Raw genomic sequence first — 17,847 nt, 5'->3', positions numbered from 1 at the left:
ATTTTTGTGCAAAATATCTATCTTATTACAATAGAGTAACTTATAGACAAGATAAACTGTCTTATTACGTTAGAGTAACTATTGTATTGTTGTGTTACACTTAAAACTTTAGGTCTCTACATTAGAGATCAACCGATAATCAGTTTTACCAATATTTTTCCTGATATTTGTGCAAAATGTTGCAGATGTTTAGACTGTCTTTTTACTTTGGAGTCATTATTGTGTTATGTTACTCAAAACTTTTAGTTTCTACACTAGAGGTCAACCAATAATCAGTTATATATTTTTCCTAATATTTGTTCAAGATGTGCAAGGTAGACTGTCTTATTATGTTAGAGTAACTATTGAATTGTTGTGTTACACTTAAAACATTAGGTCTCTACATTAGAGATCAACCGATAATCGGTTTTACCGATATTTTCCCTAATATTTATGCAAAATGTTGCAAGATGTTTAGACTGTCTTTTTACTTTGGAGTCATTTTTGTGTTGTTGTGTTACACTCAAAACTTTTGGTCTCTATATAAGAGATTGACCAATAATCGGTTTTACCAATATTTTTCCTAATATTTGTCCAAGATGTGCAAGGTAGACTGTCTTATTACGTTCGAGTAACTATTGAATTGTTGTGTTACACTTAAAACTTTAGGTCTGTACATTAGAGATCAACCGATAATCGGTTTTACCGATATTTTCCCTAATATTTATGCAAAATGTTGCAAGATGTTTAGACTGTCTTTTTACTTTGGAGTCATTATTGTGTTATGTTACTCAAAACTTTTAGTTTCTACACTAGAGGTCAACCAATAATCAGTTATATATTTTTCCTAATATTTGTTCAAGATGTGCAAGGTAGACTGTCTTATTATGTTAGAGTAACTATTGAATTGTTGTGTTACACTTAAAACATTAGGTCTCTACATTAGAGATCAACCGATAATCGGTTTTACCGATATTTTCCCTAATATTTATGCAAAATGTTGCAAGATGTTTAGACTGTCTTTTTACTTTGGAGTCATTTTTGTGTTGTTGTGTTACACTCAAAACTTTTGGTCTCTATATAAGAGATTGACCAATAATCGGTTTTACCAATATTTTTCCTAATATTTGTCCAAGATGTGCAAGGTAGACTGTCTTATTACGTTCGGTCTGTAGTAACTATTGAAAATGTTGTGTTTAGCACTTTGGAGTAATTTTGGGGTTGTTGTGTTGCACTCAAAACTTCTGGTTTCTACATTAGAGATCAACCGATAATCGGTTTTACCAATATTTTTCCTAATATTTATGCAAAATGTTGCAATATGTTCAGACTGTCTTTTTACTTTGGAGTCATTTTTGTGTTGTTGTGTTACACTCAAAACTTTTGGTCTCTATATATATAAGATCGACCAATAATCGGTTTTACCAATATTTTTCTTAATATTTGTACAAGACGTGCAAGATAGACTGTCTTATTACGTTAGAGTAACTATTGTATTGTTGTGTTACACTTAAAACTTTAGGTCTCCACATTAGAGATCAACCGATAATCGGTTTTACCGATATTTTTCCTGAATTTTGTCCAAGATGTGCAAGATGTTTAGACTGTCTTATTGCTTTGAAGTCATTGTATTCTTGTTACACTCAAAACGTTTAGTTTTAAAAATCGACCAATATTCTGTTTTCCCAATATTTTACCTGATATTTGTGCAAGATGTTTAGACTGTCATATTGTTTTGGAATCACTATTGTATTGTTGTGTTACACCTAAAACGGTTGGTCTCTTAGTCTCAGCATTTTCCCTGATATCTGTGCATTTTTCCATAATCAGATTGGTTTTGTAATGTCAAATCCACCGATAAATGGTTTTGTTATGAATATCCGTTATTGGCATATAAACATGCAAATAATCGGTATCGTTTATAATCGGGTGACCATTAGACTATTTTTTGGACATTTCCTGGTCTAGATTTCTGAATTGCTTATTTTCCAGGTTTTGGCTTTGTTTTCCTATTGTTTCTATACTTGTAGAAGGTAATGACTGAAAAGTACATAATCAGCCAATGTGGCGCGCAAGAAGGCGGGCTCTACTGAGAATGATCAAAATAATGCAAATACGTGTACATAAAAAGTATGAGAGAACATCACAGGAAAACAGCCAAAATCTGGATATTTTAGACAATTTAAAAGTCCTGACCAGGACAGGAAAAGTGGACGTATAATCACCCTATTATAACCATACCGATTATTTGGATGTTTATATGCCGATAACCGATATGCATAACAAAACCATTTACTGATTTGACTTTACAAAACTGATATCTGATTATGGAAAAACAGTAAAAAAAAAACAATATCGGTCTATCACTACTCACTAAATTTTTGTCCTAGTGGACAACCATATGTCTGTATATAAATATTATTTTCTGCTAGCCTGTACTTTTTCTACTGGTTCATCCAAATGCACCACATGCATATGATTACAAGTGCGTATCCTGTGATTATCAACAGGTAAACGCGGAAGAGAAGGAAGTCCAGGATGTAGCCCACATGGCACCACTGGTTCTGTAGATGATCTTCTTTTCGTAGAATGGACAAATAAGTGTTCATCTCTCTAAGATCCTGACTGATCTGTCTGAGTTCAGGCACATCCAGTGTCATAGTTCCAGATGCTAGGGGACAAAAAAGAAAGCATTTAGCATCCAAGACAGAAGTGTCCAATTCTGCTCCTGGAGGACCAACGTTCTGCTTTAGCCTCAACAAGCTCCAACACACTCGCCTGGAAGTTTCTAATAAATCTTAAGACTTTGATTAGCTTATTCAGGTGTTTCATTAGGGTTGAAGTTAGACTCTGCAGGACACTGGCCCTCCAGGACAACTTTGTTTCGAACTTTAGTATCAGTTTCTATTCTTGTCTTACCATTTGTGGATGTCTGTTGACTGGACGTTGATTCTGAGGGCTGGACGACCCATGGATTGGTTTCTTGTTTCTCTTCTAGTTTGGCTAAAGGGTCTTCAGGGAAACTGTAGCAAATAAGTCGAGCAATGAAGCGCATCACTAGCACCTGGACCCAATGCGGCACCTCCCTGTATTTCATTGAATTATGGTGGAGGACACAGGTAATGAGGACCGTCTCCAGTAGGCTTATGGTCATGAGTGCCAGACACACGGAGAAATAGATACCTAAGGAGGTGAAACCAAATTTTAGAGATATTAAAGAACTAAATGAGTGTTTAAATACCATTATTAGACATAATACTACAGAAGTAAATTCTTAATTTTGGAATACTTTATTGGTCAATCATGACAATTGTCCATTGTCCATGGCAACATACCAGTGACTGCAGAAAACTGCACATTTGAGGATGACTAAATAACCCAATTGTAATTTTTGGACGAACTGTTCCTTTAAGTAGAGTAATAATAATGTAGACTATTTTACACTCTTGAGTGTAATGACCATTGTTCGTCATTTGACATTCACACATCGCTCACACAGGTGTGTTGTGGCTAACTGACCTATTAAAGGTGTTCCATTGGCAGTGCTGGGAAGCAGGTCATTCATAATGAGAAGAAAGACTGTATAGCCCAGAATGAGGGTCATTTTGAAGGAGGATCGATCCACGCTGTGTGGCGGCAAGTAGAATGACAGGATGTCAATGATCATGAGGAAGGAGCTGGGGATGATCAGGTTCACCACGTACAATATTGGCCGTCGCTTTATCACCACCTGCAGGATGGAAACAGTAAGACTTGGACTGACATTCACTTAGCTTAAAGTGCTGTAGTTTTTTTTTTTTTTTTTTTTTTTAATTAATTTGGAATATTGCATATTTCCAAGAAATTTAAATGTTCAAAAAAAAAAAGTCAAAATTGTGAGATGTGAACTCAGAATTCCGAGAAAAAATGTTTAGAATTGTGAGATGTAAATTCAGAGCTCTGCAGAAGAAGTCAGAATTGCGATATGTAAAATTTTATGAAATCCAAAATTCCAAGAAAAAAGTCCAAATTATGAGATGTCAACTCAGAATTCCGATAAAAAAAGGTTTAGAATTGTAAGATGTAAATTAAGAATTCTGGGAAGAAGGTAAGAACTGCAATATGTAAAACTGTGAGATGTTAACGCAAAATTCCAAAAGGAAAAAAAAAGAATTTTGTGATGCAAATTCAGAATTGTGAGGAAAAAGTCTGAATTGCGATATGTAAACTCAGAATTCGAAGAAATTCAAAACTCCATGAAAAAAGTCCAAATTGTAAGATGTAAACTTAGAATTCTGAGAAGAAAAAAAAAAGTAGAATTGTAAGATGTAAATTCGGAATTCTGAGAAAAGTCAGAATTGCTAGCTAGATGTAAATTCAGAATTGTGAGGGAAAAAAAAAGGCACAATTCCGATATGTAAAATCAGAATTCAAAATTCCAAGGAAAAAAGGCCAAAATGTGAGATGTAAACTCAAAATTCTGAAAAAAAAAGTCAGAATTGCAATATATAAACTCAAAATGTTAAAAAATTCAACATTTCAAGGAAAAAAGGCCAAATTCCAAAAATAAAAGTCAGAACAGGAGAAATACTGGAGAAATAGAACAGTATTTTAGTATGCTATTCTAAACTTTTATACACTCTGGTTTTATCTCGTTTTTACCCAGAAAGTGATGATGTCCCATTCATCTATTCCAAACTTCAAAATGTCAGCGTCGCCCAAGATAACCACCAGCTCCCACTCTCCACTGGCCTGCAGGTAACGCTTTGAATTTCCTGTCATCTCCTTAAAGGACAGGGCAGGACTGACACGGACGTCCCTTACTGAAGGGGTTACAAGTATTAGAATTATTACGCTAAAAAAACACATTCACAAAACAGTTCTTTACATTTCATTTGATGGTTAAACCACATGACATTTTAAACAGCATTAAATTTAAACTTCTTGCTGAGAATACTGATATACTCTTACTGTCATGTTTTGACTTTAAATTACTATGTTTGAAAATCCACAGACACTAACAAGACCCATTAAATGGGTCTTCAAAAACCTCAGAAACACATGAAGGAAAATGCTTTCATGACAAATATGTGCTGAGATGGCAGGAAATGAGGAGAGCAATGAAAGAGAAGACGTTACTGGTGTGCATGTAGGAGCCAAAGGTGAAAGAGCAGTTTTGTATGTCGAAAGGGAAACTGAAGATCTGTAGGTTACAAGCGCTAACCAGCCTCAACATCCTGTCATAGCGGATGTGGCCCGTGTGGTTCACGTACACATAAGGACAGGCCTGAGATACGTCGTCATCCACACTAAAAGGGAGAAAAGAGAGACTGACAGTAAAAGTATTTCATTTATTATTTTTTTTATAAGCTACTTGTAGACTATATTATTTTAAACCATCCACTAAGACAAAAAATAGTCCAATACAATTTACTGAATTGGCTTAGAAATGACAAACACTTCAACAGTATTACATAAATAATATTTAATGCTTTAAAATGTTCTGAAGTCATTATTGCTAGTTTTGTTTGTATGAAACAAGAGAATCCACATTGACACGAGACGTGAAAGTAATGCCTTTTCAGATAAAGCTTGTATAAAACTATATAGTTAACTAGGTAACTATTACAATACCTATAATACAGTGATATATTTTTATAGGCCAAAACCCGGAAACAAGAATCTTAGCACCTCCTAGTCACTGGGTTTTTGAAGGGGTTTTTGGTTAAATGCCTAAAATAAGGTCTGTGGTTAAACACAAGCTCAAGATATTTCCACACACAATTCTATCACATAAAATAGTAAAAAAGGCCATTTCTAACAAGCGGCTGAAACGGACTACAGAAGTTCATTATTTTAAAAAAAAAAATTGGGAAAAAAATCAAGGGAACCAGGGTGATGTTAATTTTCTTACAAAAATATAATCACAGAGCCGCTGTAGGGAAATAGCAATATAACAATATTTATAACTTGCAATTCTGAGACACAGACTTTCAAGTAATTCAAAATTACAAGAAAAAAGACCAAATTATGAAATGTAAATTTAGAATTTAGAGGGGGGAAAAAATTAGAAATGCGATACATGAATAAAAAAAAAGTAAAATTACAGGAAAATTTTCAGAAGTATGAGATGTAAATTTAGAATTCAGGGGGGAAAAGGCTTAGAAATGCGATACATAAACTCAGAATTCTAAGAAATTCTAAATTCCAAGAAAAAAGTCTAAATTATGAGATTAAACTTTAGAATTCAGAGGAAAAAAAAGTTTAGAAATGCAATACATAAACCCAGAATTCTAAGAAGAAAAAAAAGTTACATTTTGGAAATGTAAATTTAGAGGACAAAAAGTTTAGAAGTGTGATACATAAACTCAGAATTCTAAGAACTTTAAAATTACCAGAAAAAAAGTCAAAATTCTGAGATGTAAATTTTGAATTCAGAAGAAAAGGTTTAGAGATGTGATAAATAAACTCAGAATTCTAAGAAATTCAAAATTCCAGGAAAAAGTCCAAGTTATGAAATCCAAGAAAAATGTCTAAAGTAAAACTGTTTGCACTAAAAACCACTTCTCTTATATCTTAATGGTATATATATATATATATATATACTGCAGTTCCCCTTCAGTCGTACTCTATGACATTACATCATAACTAACGTATTTGGGGTCTCACTTGGGGGCCCAATCATCTCTGAGCTATTTGGAAAAGGCCAATGAAAACTGGCTAGTGGAATTTGCATGCCAAGCCACTCTCCCGTACATACGGGTATATAAGATGGCGGGGTGCATCCACTCATTCAGATTTTTGCTTAAGAGCTGATCGCTGTGTGAGCTGCTTCTACAAGAAGTTATCTTCATCACTGTGGGAGTTTCTCAAGCTGTGTGGAACATCCTTTCTTTGTATTCCTTGCCCTGCTGTGGGTGGGTGCAGCAGTCCTTCCCTGGGGAATCCAGCCTAAAAGAGCAAATTCCTACAGCATACATGGTCGTTGAGAGTGTCTTTTTCAAGATGCATCTCCTATCGTGTGCTTTTAGGGAGCAATAGTTTCCTTACTTCCTCATGACGGTCACAATCGATGTCTCACAGGTCTATGATGTAAACAATGCATGTTGAGATGGCGTTTGTGGATGGGTTATGCCCACGCTGTGAGGGAGACCAATTATTATGCTCGGTCATAGCTTACATTTAATATGTGGGCTGCCTTTTCGCTCTATCTTTTCCGGTTTCATGGGTCGCTGACTCCCAAGGCTAGAAGCATGAGGATTACAGTCCAGATTGCTCCATCGAGTGAGCCCCTGCGGAGGTCCAGCTCCTCTTAGTGTATTACCGTCGAGTTTCTGAATGGTGGCCTGGAACACGTTGACGCCCTCTGGTGGAGTGTGCGATTGCGGTGCACTCGTGCTCGCAAAACGCCACCACCTGGTGGGGCTGTCTGTGTTTCCCTCCAAGCTTGTAAGCGTTGCCAGCCATGGCCACCTCTGCCCTGCATGGCATGGCCCTCCTGCGTTATATAGGCCATGATTTTAACGTGCACGAGGATAGTTCTTACTCGAGGTTGATGCAGAAACTGCATACAGGGATCAGAAGGTCTCGGTGCAGTCCCCCAGTCAGGTGATGTCCATCTTTGTGGCCTAAGAGAAAAATAAAAAAATTCTGGCTGAACCTGGTGAGATATACAGCACCGAAAAAGCTTGCTTTCTTGGTGTTTCATCTCTCAGGCCAGCCTCCTCGGTGACACTGTTTAGGACTTGGCCCAGCGGTCCTGGGCAGTTCATATGCAGATAAGAGTGCCCATGGTACGGCCACGTTTTTCATCTGCCGTCGCCGAAGGCACCCCTGGTGGTCCCAACAGGACTTACTCCGGTCCCCTTCAGGGAGTTGAGCTGGCCACACCTAAGGGGTGGCAGTCTGCCATCTGAGTTGCCTTGTGGAAATAAAAAAATGGGCTTCCTGGAAGCAGGCTACCCGGGGATTTGAGTTTGCTCTTGGATACCCTTGGGAAAGACAGGGGCGTGCTCCACCGCTGCCGCCTCTGACCTACGAGTCAGTAGGTACTCACCCCTTCAATAAAATAGCAATTTTCTCTGTGTCCTTGGGTTTCTTATAACATGTTGGGTTTTTTTGTGAGCGACGCATGTCTTCCTCACACCTAAGCCCAGCACATGGTCTCATCATCTAAGCCAGGGATGCAGGACGTGTTGCTTCCTAGCACTCTAGCTGACACAATGCGGGATCATGGATCAGGTAAACGCTACCTTAGCAGCCTAGCCCTACTTCGGGACGCTTGCTTTCCAGACTGAGACATCCTTAAAAAAAAATAATAAAAAAGAAGCTGTTTTGTCCCCCCGCAGGGGTGTTTATGCCGTTCCTATATCCCTATTAATGCAGGCAGCAGCCCGGTTACTAAAACTACCTAGTCTGTCTGCTGGTTGAGATGGTCGGTCTATAGATCCTAAAAGAGTGGTGGGCTTCACCCACTCCTGGTTTTTAAGCTCTGAATTGGTCCCCCTTTTCATGCTACCATTTGGGTGGCTGAAATGAAAACACATGTTTCTATTTTTCAGCACCAGAGATGGGTGACAGCTTCGACCCAAAGGACGTGGCCTGACGCAGATATTTTTTCGGTCTGCTTCAGGGGTCAGATGTATCAGTACAGTTCTCCTCTTGGCTTTCCTGCTTTCGGAGTGATCTGTTTCCCCGCATTTTACAAACTGGTAGGGGGTGCCCGGCCCCACTTGAGGAAGGGCACCTGGGTCCCCAACTATCTTGGCGACTGGGTGAGATTTCCACTTGTGAGATTTGTTGGACGAATACAGGAATTTAGTGCCTTCGCACCTTAGCCATCGGGACTTCGGGTCAACTGGGAGAAGAGCAAGTCTTAAAGGAGAGTGGAGCTCCCTCTTTTCTCGGTATGGAGTTATGTCGAGATATGTCAGCTAAAAGGGTTGGTGCTGACAGAGGTCCCTCTAAACGTTTAGAGGCTCCCTGGGCATATGGTGGCCGTAGCCATGGTTTGGCCACTCTGCTGTTCCATATGAGATAGCTTCAGCACTGACAATATGACCGGATCCTGAGATGGGCACAGCACTGTGGCACACTCAAGGTGGCATCCCCCTCAGTGTTGCCACCTTCCCAGCTACTCGTCAGACCCCGTATTCCAACAGGCAGCCATGCTCTTAGGCCTTAGAGCAGCTATCTCGGAAGCCTCCAACACGGGCTGGGGTTCCGTTTGCAATAGGCAGGCAGTCTCAGGCTCCTGGAGAGAACCTCGACTACAGCGACATTAGTTGCTCGAGTTGCTAGCAGTGCTTTTACCTCCGCCGGTTCCTACCGATGCTGCAGGACAGGTACACGCTAGTCCATAGGACACCATAGCCGTGGTAGTGTACACCTACCCTTGAGGTGGTCTATGCTCCCATTGCATGCTGCAACTCACCCGCCATATCCTCCTCCGGAGTCTTGCGGCTCAAATCGCTGCAGGCTAATCACTTTCGGAGAGTTAAGATACGACCAAAAAAAAAAAAAAGCACTCTCTCTGAGAATGGCGACTCCAACCCCAATGTCCAGCTTGTCTGGAGTTGACTCAGTGAAGCTCAGCTACTCCTGTTTGCTTCGCTGAGTCCTCCCACGGCCGGCTCCTCCTGGATCTGGGGTCTACAGTATGCCTTCCTGCACAGACCTGTGCTAGGTCGAAGAGGAGCAGGTTCTGCTGGTGCATCTTCTGGCCCACCCGAACCTGGGTTGCTGACACTACGCCTGTATGTAAGGGGGAGTGGCTTGGCATGCAAATTCCACTAGTCAATTTTCATTGGCCTTTTCCAAATAGCTCAGAGGTGATTGGGCCCCCAAGTGAGACCCCAAATACGCCAGTTATGACGTAACGTCTCCATTCTCTCCTTCAGGGAATGAGGGTTACAGATATAACCGAGACGTTTTGTTGTCTGCCGCTTTAAATGCTTATGCTCATTAAACCCGGGTGGATTCTGATTGGCTGTCAGTGTTTCTATGGTTCACCAACTGGAAAAAAATTCTTCAGTTTTCAATGGTCTCGTTCGTCTATCATTGTCGTTGTAGTTGTGGTGTGTGTAAAAATAAAATCGCTATTCTCACAGAATTAGAATGATATCAACTTATTATTAGAATTAGAATGATACTAACTTATATAATATATATAATTATATTTGAATTGCCCTTTAGAGGAGCGATATTAAAAAGGTTGCGATGCCGCGAATAATCAACATTCATTGAAGCTATTACAGTAAGTGAAACATCATTAATTCCCCTCAGATCAATAACAAATGTCCCAAACCTCCCCAGTAGAGGGCACTCACAACTCATAAACGATAATGTCGGGAGTCCAGAGATCTTTGACAGGAAGAGAGATCTTCGTAATGCCATCACAGGCTTCTGAATCCCAAATGAGGAACTCATGGAACCAGTACTATAACAAAACATTATTGGAGAACATGATTGTAACATATTCAGCTGATTATTTAAACTCAAATACCTTTAGTGTTCATGCACCAAACCTACCAGCCTGAGCCAGAGGAATGTGGTAAGAATTTGTGCTTTTTCATTCTGAAAAACAGAACAAGCATCACATGTACAGACACAGGTACAATTTAATGTACACAAGCAGAGAAATACAGCTCACTGCACTGACTCACCACTCCCAAAATAGCGTAGAGAGTGAAGGAGATGTTGGTTATGGTGGGGGTGCTGAGGTTGACAGAAGGTCTGAAGGACTTTTTGTCAATGACTTCCTGTAGAGACTCATACGTGGGTCCACTTTGTCCTTGTTCACAGCGAAGCATATTCGCCAGGCATGACACTTAACATGACCATAAACCAGGGAAACTAGCTTAGCGACATCCATTTATTGGCATAATTTGTTAACAGCCAGCAGATAAATGCTGCACTACACAGCATTTTTGTACATAATCATCCCAAAACTACAAAAAAGAATCTGGACATTTAAAACACTTAAAAATTTACTGATATTTCACAAAAAAGTTGTTTGTCTATGGTGCCTTTGATAAAATGATATAAATGTACAAGTGTTTAATATAAACACAAAAATTTTAAGTGTAAATTTAAGTGTATTTTGGTTGATCATTCCTAATGGAAATTTTTAGCATATTTAGTGCACACAATCTAATCTCATAGAAAGCTTAATTAAATGAAATTATGAAATCTTATTTAAAGCATAAATATATAAAAGCATAAATGAATGTATGCCATATTCTGTATATGTAAATGTAAATTAGCAACAAGTGATGAAATCACATTAGAATTACAGATGCTGTAATGAAATTGATTTGACTAAACAACCATGATGCAGGTAAATATGTGAATGTTATATCAATGTTTGAGATGCACAGCACCAAAAAATACCTGCTTACAAAAAGACAGTTTATTTGGGACAAAGATAATACTGAATCATTGAAGATGCATAATTGTTAACAAAGATAAAATATGTAAATATAACTGACCAAAACATAAAGTCTGTGATCAACATATAAGTTAATTCATTACCTGTAAGTAGAATGAAACCTGCCAAAAGAAAACGCCAAAGATGTCCCATAATACTTGGTGTGGATGAGATATCCTTCTGTTTAAAGCTGCTTACTCTTTACTTCCACAGGTAAAATGTAATAACTTTGCTGGCACCATCATGTGCGCTTACATGTTGTTTAACACCTTCGGTAACCACTGAGTTATCTTGTTTTAATAGCTTTGTATTTGTTTGGTTGAACTCATTAGTGATGTAGCTTGTTTTTCCATTAGATAAAAAAACATGTTCAGTGCCACACATTTAATTAGAGGAAGGAACACCGGATTCACACCGCTCTTATTATTATATTATAAAAATATAATTATAATATAATAAAATGTTATCATATTAAATCCTCTTGAATATATTTCCAGTTGTTTTTTATACGATGGCTAGTTTTATATTTCCACAGTTTTATAGATTTATAAATCCACAGACTGGCCTTGTTTGTATGGTAGTTAACAGTGCATTTTTAAAAGCATTTTCTTGTGGCTTCTTTTACAGTCATACAATAATAACTGTCATTAACTATAATTCACGAGTTCGCCTGCCCATCCAGTCCTAATGGGCAATGGTAAACAAACTTGGCTTGCTGTCCTTAATGGAGGCTCGAACCCGAGCACAGAGTTTGACCCCCCCCTCCCCCAACATGATATTACCTAGAGGGAAAATAACAGAAACAGAGGAGGAGAAGAGGAGGTGGAGGGATGCCGGAAGAATGGAGGCTGGGACATGAGAGCTGCTTGTAATGATTGACAGGACTGAATGATTAGGCTCCTCCCTAACCTACGTTTGGAACTTCATTTATTAATTTAGAAATGTATTAAACTATGATTATTTCAGTATGCACAGTGCCTTGCGAAAGTATTCATACCCCTTCATTTTTTTCATGTCTAGTTGTAATGCAGCTTTCAGTTAAACTGCTTTAAGTAACTTATTTTCCACATCAATCTACACCATTACACCACAATGACAAGGCACAAAACAGATTTGTGACAACTTTACAAATGTATTTGAAAATTAAATATACATTTGGTAAGGCACACAACTGTAAAGGGGCTTTAAGTACTGAGTTAAGGGTATGAATACTTATGCAATGTACTTATCTCAGTGTTTTATTTGCAGTAATTTGCAAGTTGTCACAAATCTGTTTTGTGCGTTATGATGTATGGAGTGTAGACTGATGTGAAAATAGTAATTTAAACAAGTTTTACATGAGGCTGCAACATAAAATGTGACAAAATGAAGGGGTATGAATACTTTTGCAAGGCACTGTATATCTAACAGTGAACCAGAATAACTCCTTAAAATAAAAATAATCCTTAAACAACAAACAAACACAAAACCAGGAGCAATGTTTGTTTGATATTTAAATAATATTTAATAATTTAATATTTTACAATGACTGACAAAAGTCATATTTGCTATTCATTATACCAAAGCTAGCAAAGAATTGGTGATGCAGATAAAACAGAATGTCAGATTCAGTCTACACATTTACTACATTTTAATATTTATTTTTATGTTCTAGAGCTTGAATGTCCATGGAATTTTAACTATTGGGATGGTTTGCCCGAAAATTAAAATTCTGTCATCATGTACTCCTTAAGTTGTTCCAAAACAAACTGTTGCCTTTTTTGCATAAAGTAAGTGGCAACAGATCTTCAAAATATCTGCTTTTGTGTTTAAAAGAACTTGAGAGTGAGAAAATAATCATGGAAAATTTTCATTTTTGGTGAATAAATAGTATTGGCCAATGAAGAATATAAAGATGAGTATAAAGAACCATAATTGTGCTTAAACTCACAATGATGAAGAGACTATACATTATCCAAACATCATCCAATCATCTGTTTTGTTGTCATTATTAAAGTTCCCTTCAGCTACTTCCAGCTTAAACCAGCTAAAACCAGCCTGGCCAGGCTGGGAGACCAGCTAAAACCAGCTACTTCCAGCTAAAACCAGCCTGACCAGGTTAGGAGACCAGCTAAAACCAGCCTGGCCGGGCTGGGAGATCAGCTAAAACCAGCTACTTCCAGCTTAAACCAGCTTAAACCAACTACTTCCATCTTAAACCAGCTAAAACCAGCCTGGGAAACCAGCTACTTCCATCGTAAACCAGCTAAAACCAGCCTGGCCAGGCTGGGAGACCAGTTAAAACCAGCTACTTCCAGCTTAAACCAGCCAACCAACCTAAGCTGGTTTTAGCAGTTTTTTTTTTTCATCAGGGTTCTTACGTTTCCCTGTTAAAAGCAACCTCCATGTCAACATTTACATTTGCATTTATTCATTTAGCAGACGCTTTTATCCAAAGCGACTTACTGGTGGGGAATACATCAAGCGATCTGTCCTAGAGAGGCAAAACGTTTAACATTTTGCTCATAATACCATAAAACAGGCATTGTTCAGATAAGTACAAGCTAGAAAGAAAAAAAGAGTAGAATAAAGGAATTTTTTTTTTTTCAAATAGTGTCGAAAGAGATGAGTTTTCAGCAGTCCCTTGAAAGTTGTTAGGGAGTTGCCATTCTGGATAGCGGTGGGAAGACCATTCCACCAGCCAGGAACGGTGTAAGAGAATGTTCTGGAAAGTGATTTTGTGCCTCTTTGTGATGGTACAATGAGGTGTCGCTCACTGGTGGATCTCAGAGTTCTGGAGGGAGTGTAGATTGGTAGCAGTGAGTGGAGGTAGGCGTGCGCCGAGCCTGTGGTTGTTCTATATGCAAGCATCAGTGTCTTGAATTTGATGCGAGCTGCAATTGGGAGCCAGTGCAGGGTGATAAAGAGAGGTGTGACATGGGCCCTTTTGGGCTCATTGAAGACCAGTCGTGTTACTGCATTCTGAATCATTTGTAGAGCTTTGATTGTGCATGAAGGAAGACCGGCTAGAAGAGCATTGCAGTAGTCCAGCCTAGAGATGACCAGGGCCTGGACAAGAAGTTGTGTGGCCTGCTCTGTTAGAAAGGGCCTGATCTTTCTAATGTTGTAGATAGGATTCAAACCAGCGAAGTGGAATCCCTGTGATGCCCAGTGATGAGAAGGTGGACAGGAGGATCTGATGATTCACAGTGTCAAACGCAGCAGAAAGATCCAGCAAAATGAGTACTGATGATCTGGAATCAGCTTTTGCAATCCGCAAGGCTTCAGTGACTGACAGTAGCGCAGTTTCAGTTGAGTGGCCACTCCTGAAACCTGACTGGTTAGCATCTAATGAACTGTCCTGCATGAGAAATAGTTATACGTGGTTAAAAACGACTCGTTCGAGTGTTTTTGCTATGAATGGAAGGAGAGAGATCGGTCTATAGTTATCTATAAGTGAACTGTTTAATGTAGGTTTTTTGAGCAGTGGGGTTACTCAAGCCTGCTTGAATGCAGACGGGAAAGTGCCTGTGAGAAGAGATGTGTTGATGATGTGTGGAAGTGCTGGTAAGAGTGCCTTGATGAGAGTTGTGATATTTTTCTAAACGGTCTGACTTACAGTAAAATCTTTGTCTGAAAGTCGATAAAAGTTTGAATAAAAATATTGCATTAGTCCCAACTGTGAAGAGTCGGCTGCCTCTCCCTATTTTTTGTTACTCCAGCTCTTTATTATACTAAATGTCCTGTTTTTTTTGTTTTTTTTTTGTACTTAAGTGCAGTAAATTTTGGTTGAAAAAATGAGAATCGTGTAAGAGAATCGTGATCTCAATTCCCATGGAGAAAAATCATGATCCACATTGTAGCAAGAATCGTGCAGCCCTAGTTGAGTGGATCGAGCGCCGTTAAAGCAATGAGCTGCCGGACCTGTGGCCTGGACGAGTACCGCACGGCTGATGGGCGAGGATGCTGGGCTGTTGAATCCCCCAGAAGTGCCATGAGCGAAGGAGGACGTAGCCGCTGAAGGAAGCCTCCACCCCTAGAGCCTCGGACCTGAGAGGGGAGTGAAAACAAACTTCTCTTTTTTATTATTTTTATTATTATTTATTATTATTATGTTTTATTAATCCGTCACCAGAGGACAAAGACACAAACATTTCGGCTCGCAGGCCTTCTTTATAGTGTGTTAAATGATATAAAACCTCCACCCACTTTTCAAATCACTGATTTGATGTTATCGTTCATTCACCAACGTTCATTCATTAAATTTTAAACAGCTTTACCACACACATTATTAAACCCACCACAATTCTACAATATATGCTCTTATATTAACAGGCAATTAAAATGAACCATCAACAGTATCTGCATTCAACAATGAAATCTTCAATGATTAAAATCATCAGACATGCGTCGTCATTAATAATCACTGATTTTCACACTAAATGCTTGAGATCTACTCCAAAGGATCCATATGGATTGAATTCTAATTCATTAAAGAAAGACAGAAAGATCCAATTCCATTTTGAATTAATGATTTAAGTTTATATATGCAAAATGCTTCTCGTTTTAATAACTCTTTATTTATAGTACCTCCTCTGCGCAATCTAATGACTTGTTCTATGCCTATACATTCTAGTTGTTTAATATCATGTCCTAATTCATTAAAATGTCTGGCTACAGAAGAAGTAATGTCTTGTCATCGTATAACCCACCTGGGTGGGTTAATGAAGGCCTCCTGTAGCGTATTGATGGATATGAAACAAATCCATATTTAAAACATAAGAATCGATAACAGTTGTACACGGAACTTGCTGCTTTAAAAAGGGGCGTGACAGTACAGAAACACCGTCTAAGCTGTTCGCCAATCGCAATGCACTGCGACAGCTAATCAGAATGTTGTTTTTCAGAAGGCGGGCCTTCATCAAACCCAGAACTGATCAAGCCTTTTGTGCCAGGCTGGGGAAAAAGGTATTGTAATAATGTAAATTAAGTGAAAAAAATAATGCGTTTTTTCAAACCACCAAGCATGAGAGCATGTTCTAGTACACCCCCAAAACAAAATCAAGACTTTGTAAAAGAGAATAATAGGACTCCTTTAATATAAACATAAATTATGTCTTTTACTGAAACATGTAGTAGTAAAACCCAATAAAGACTTACGTTATTTTAAAAATCCACATCATTTTATACATATTTTGGACATATCTGGCGCTAACTGTCGCTTTTTTTTTCAACAACACAACTCTGAAAATTAAATACTAATTTGATTACCACAGCCACCGAAAGCACTCACGGGTGGCGGAAGATATAAACATTGGCTTAAACTCAGTGCCATTGTCATGAATCTGGTTGGTGATGTTCGGTCCACTCACCAACAGATGTCGCTCTCACCTTGTCACATCACACAGACTGTTGCATCGCACCCCGGAATACTACCCCCATCAGCCATCACGCTAATTGCATCTACACCTGTGGCCAATCAGGCGCCCTATATAAGCCCCTGTTACTCATGGAGTATTGTGGTTATTGTTGTGGTTCATTGCATTGTGTATTGAGTTCCCTAGTTCTAGAGTTCCAGAGTTCCCTGTGTTAAGCTTGCTCGTCTGGCCATTTCGTCTTGTCTGTCTCGCCACCTGCCTTTTGGACTCTCGCTCGTTTGTTTGGACCACCCCTCTGCCTTGCCCCCCTTCGGATTATGTTCGCCACGAATCGACCCACGCCTGCTTCTCGGACTATTCTTGTGTCTCGTCCCATACATACCTGTTTGCTGTTGTTTTGACCCTGCCTGTTTTCACTTTGTCTCTGTCTCGTTCTACGAATAAAAGCTTGCGCATGGATCCGCTCGCCTCTCATCTCACTCCCCACATTACAGCCATACTATTGATTTTTTTCCTCACAAGGAATCTAAACGACTCTGGATATCGTGAAATCCACACTGAGAAAATCCTTCAGAGGCTGCGCCGTCATGACAAGCATTGGCATGTTTACATCCAGCAGGATGGCATCTAGCGTTTCTTGTCTCTGCTGTTTTTAAGCTCTTTCAGTAGCTGTGGTCTACTAAAAGCCTCAAAGGCATCAGGGCTGAAGTGGCGAGAACAAAGATGCGGGTCTTTAGTAAGTTTTATTTATCCACAGGCATCTTCCCATTCTTTTTTTCTCTTTTTATTACTAGGAAAGCAGAGAAGATTTTCATTGCTTTCTTTGTTGCCCTTTGACTGAAAATTACAACCAAAAGTCGCACAATGTGGCATCGTAATTTTATTTTTAGAGTTGTGCTGCAGTAAAAATATCAAAAGATAGTGTCATTAGCTTACCGAGTGCAGCCATTTGATGTCATCGAAATAACTGCACCCCCCCCAGTCCAAAATATGTATAAAATGATGCAGAATTTTAAAAAAAAATAAATCTTTTATGTTTTTTTTTTTTTTTTTACTACATATTTCAGCAAGAGACATCATTTACGTTGTATTAAGCCATACAAG

The 17,847-nt window shown here is 38.8% G+C and overlaps 1 protein-coding gene across 1 annotated transcript; it reads right to left on the bottom strand.

The window, feature by feature from the left end:
• Positions 1-2,423: 2,423 nt before the first annotated feature.
• Positions 2,424-17,218, bottom strand: LOC127154190 (5-hydroxytryptamine receptor 3A-like). Its single transcript, XM_051095599.1, is given in 11 exon segments — positions 2,424-2,650; positions 2,899-3,162; positions 3,499-3,709; positions 4,621-4,781; positions 5,098-5,267; positions 10,287-10,396; positions 10,489-10,533; positions 10,623-10,782; positions 10,784-10,812; positions 15,290-15,415; positions 17,126-17,218. Coding segments are annotated over 11 exon segments (1,596 nt in total).
• Positions 17,219-17,847: the final 629 nt, after the last annotated feature.

This window comes from Labeo rohita, chromosome 22, assembly GCF_022985175.1.
Source record: "Labeo rohita strain BAU-BD-2019 chromosome 22, IGBB_LRoh.1.0, whole genome shotgun sequence".
Taxonomy (NCBI): domain Eukaryota; kingdom Metazoa; phylum Chordata; class Actinopteri; order Cypriniformes; family Cyprinidae; genus Labeo; species Labeo rohita.
The sequence above is the reverse complement of the archived record's forward strand: the minus strand, read 5'-3'. Positions and strand labels throughout refer to the sequence as shown.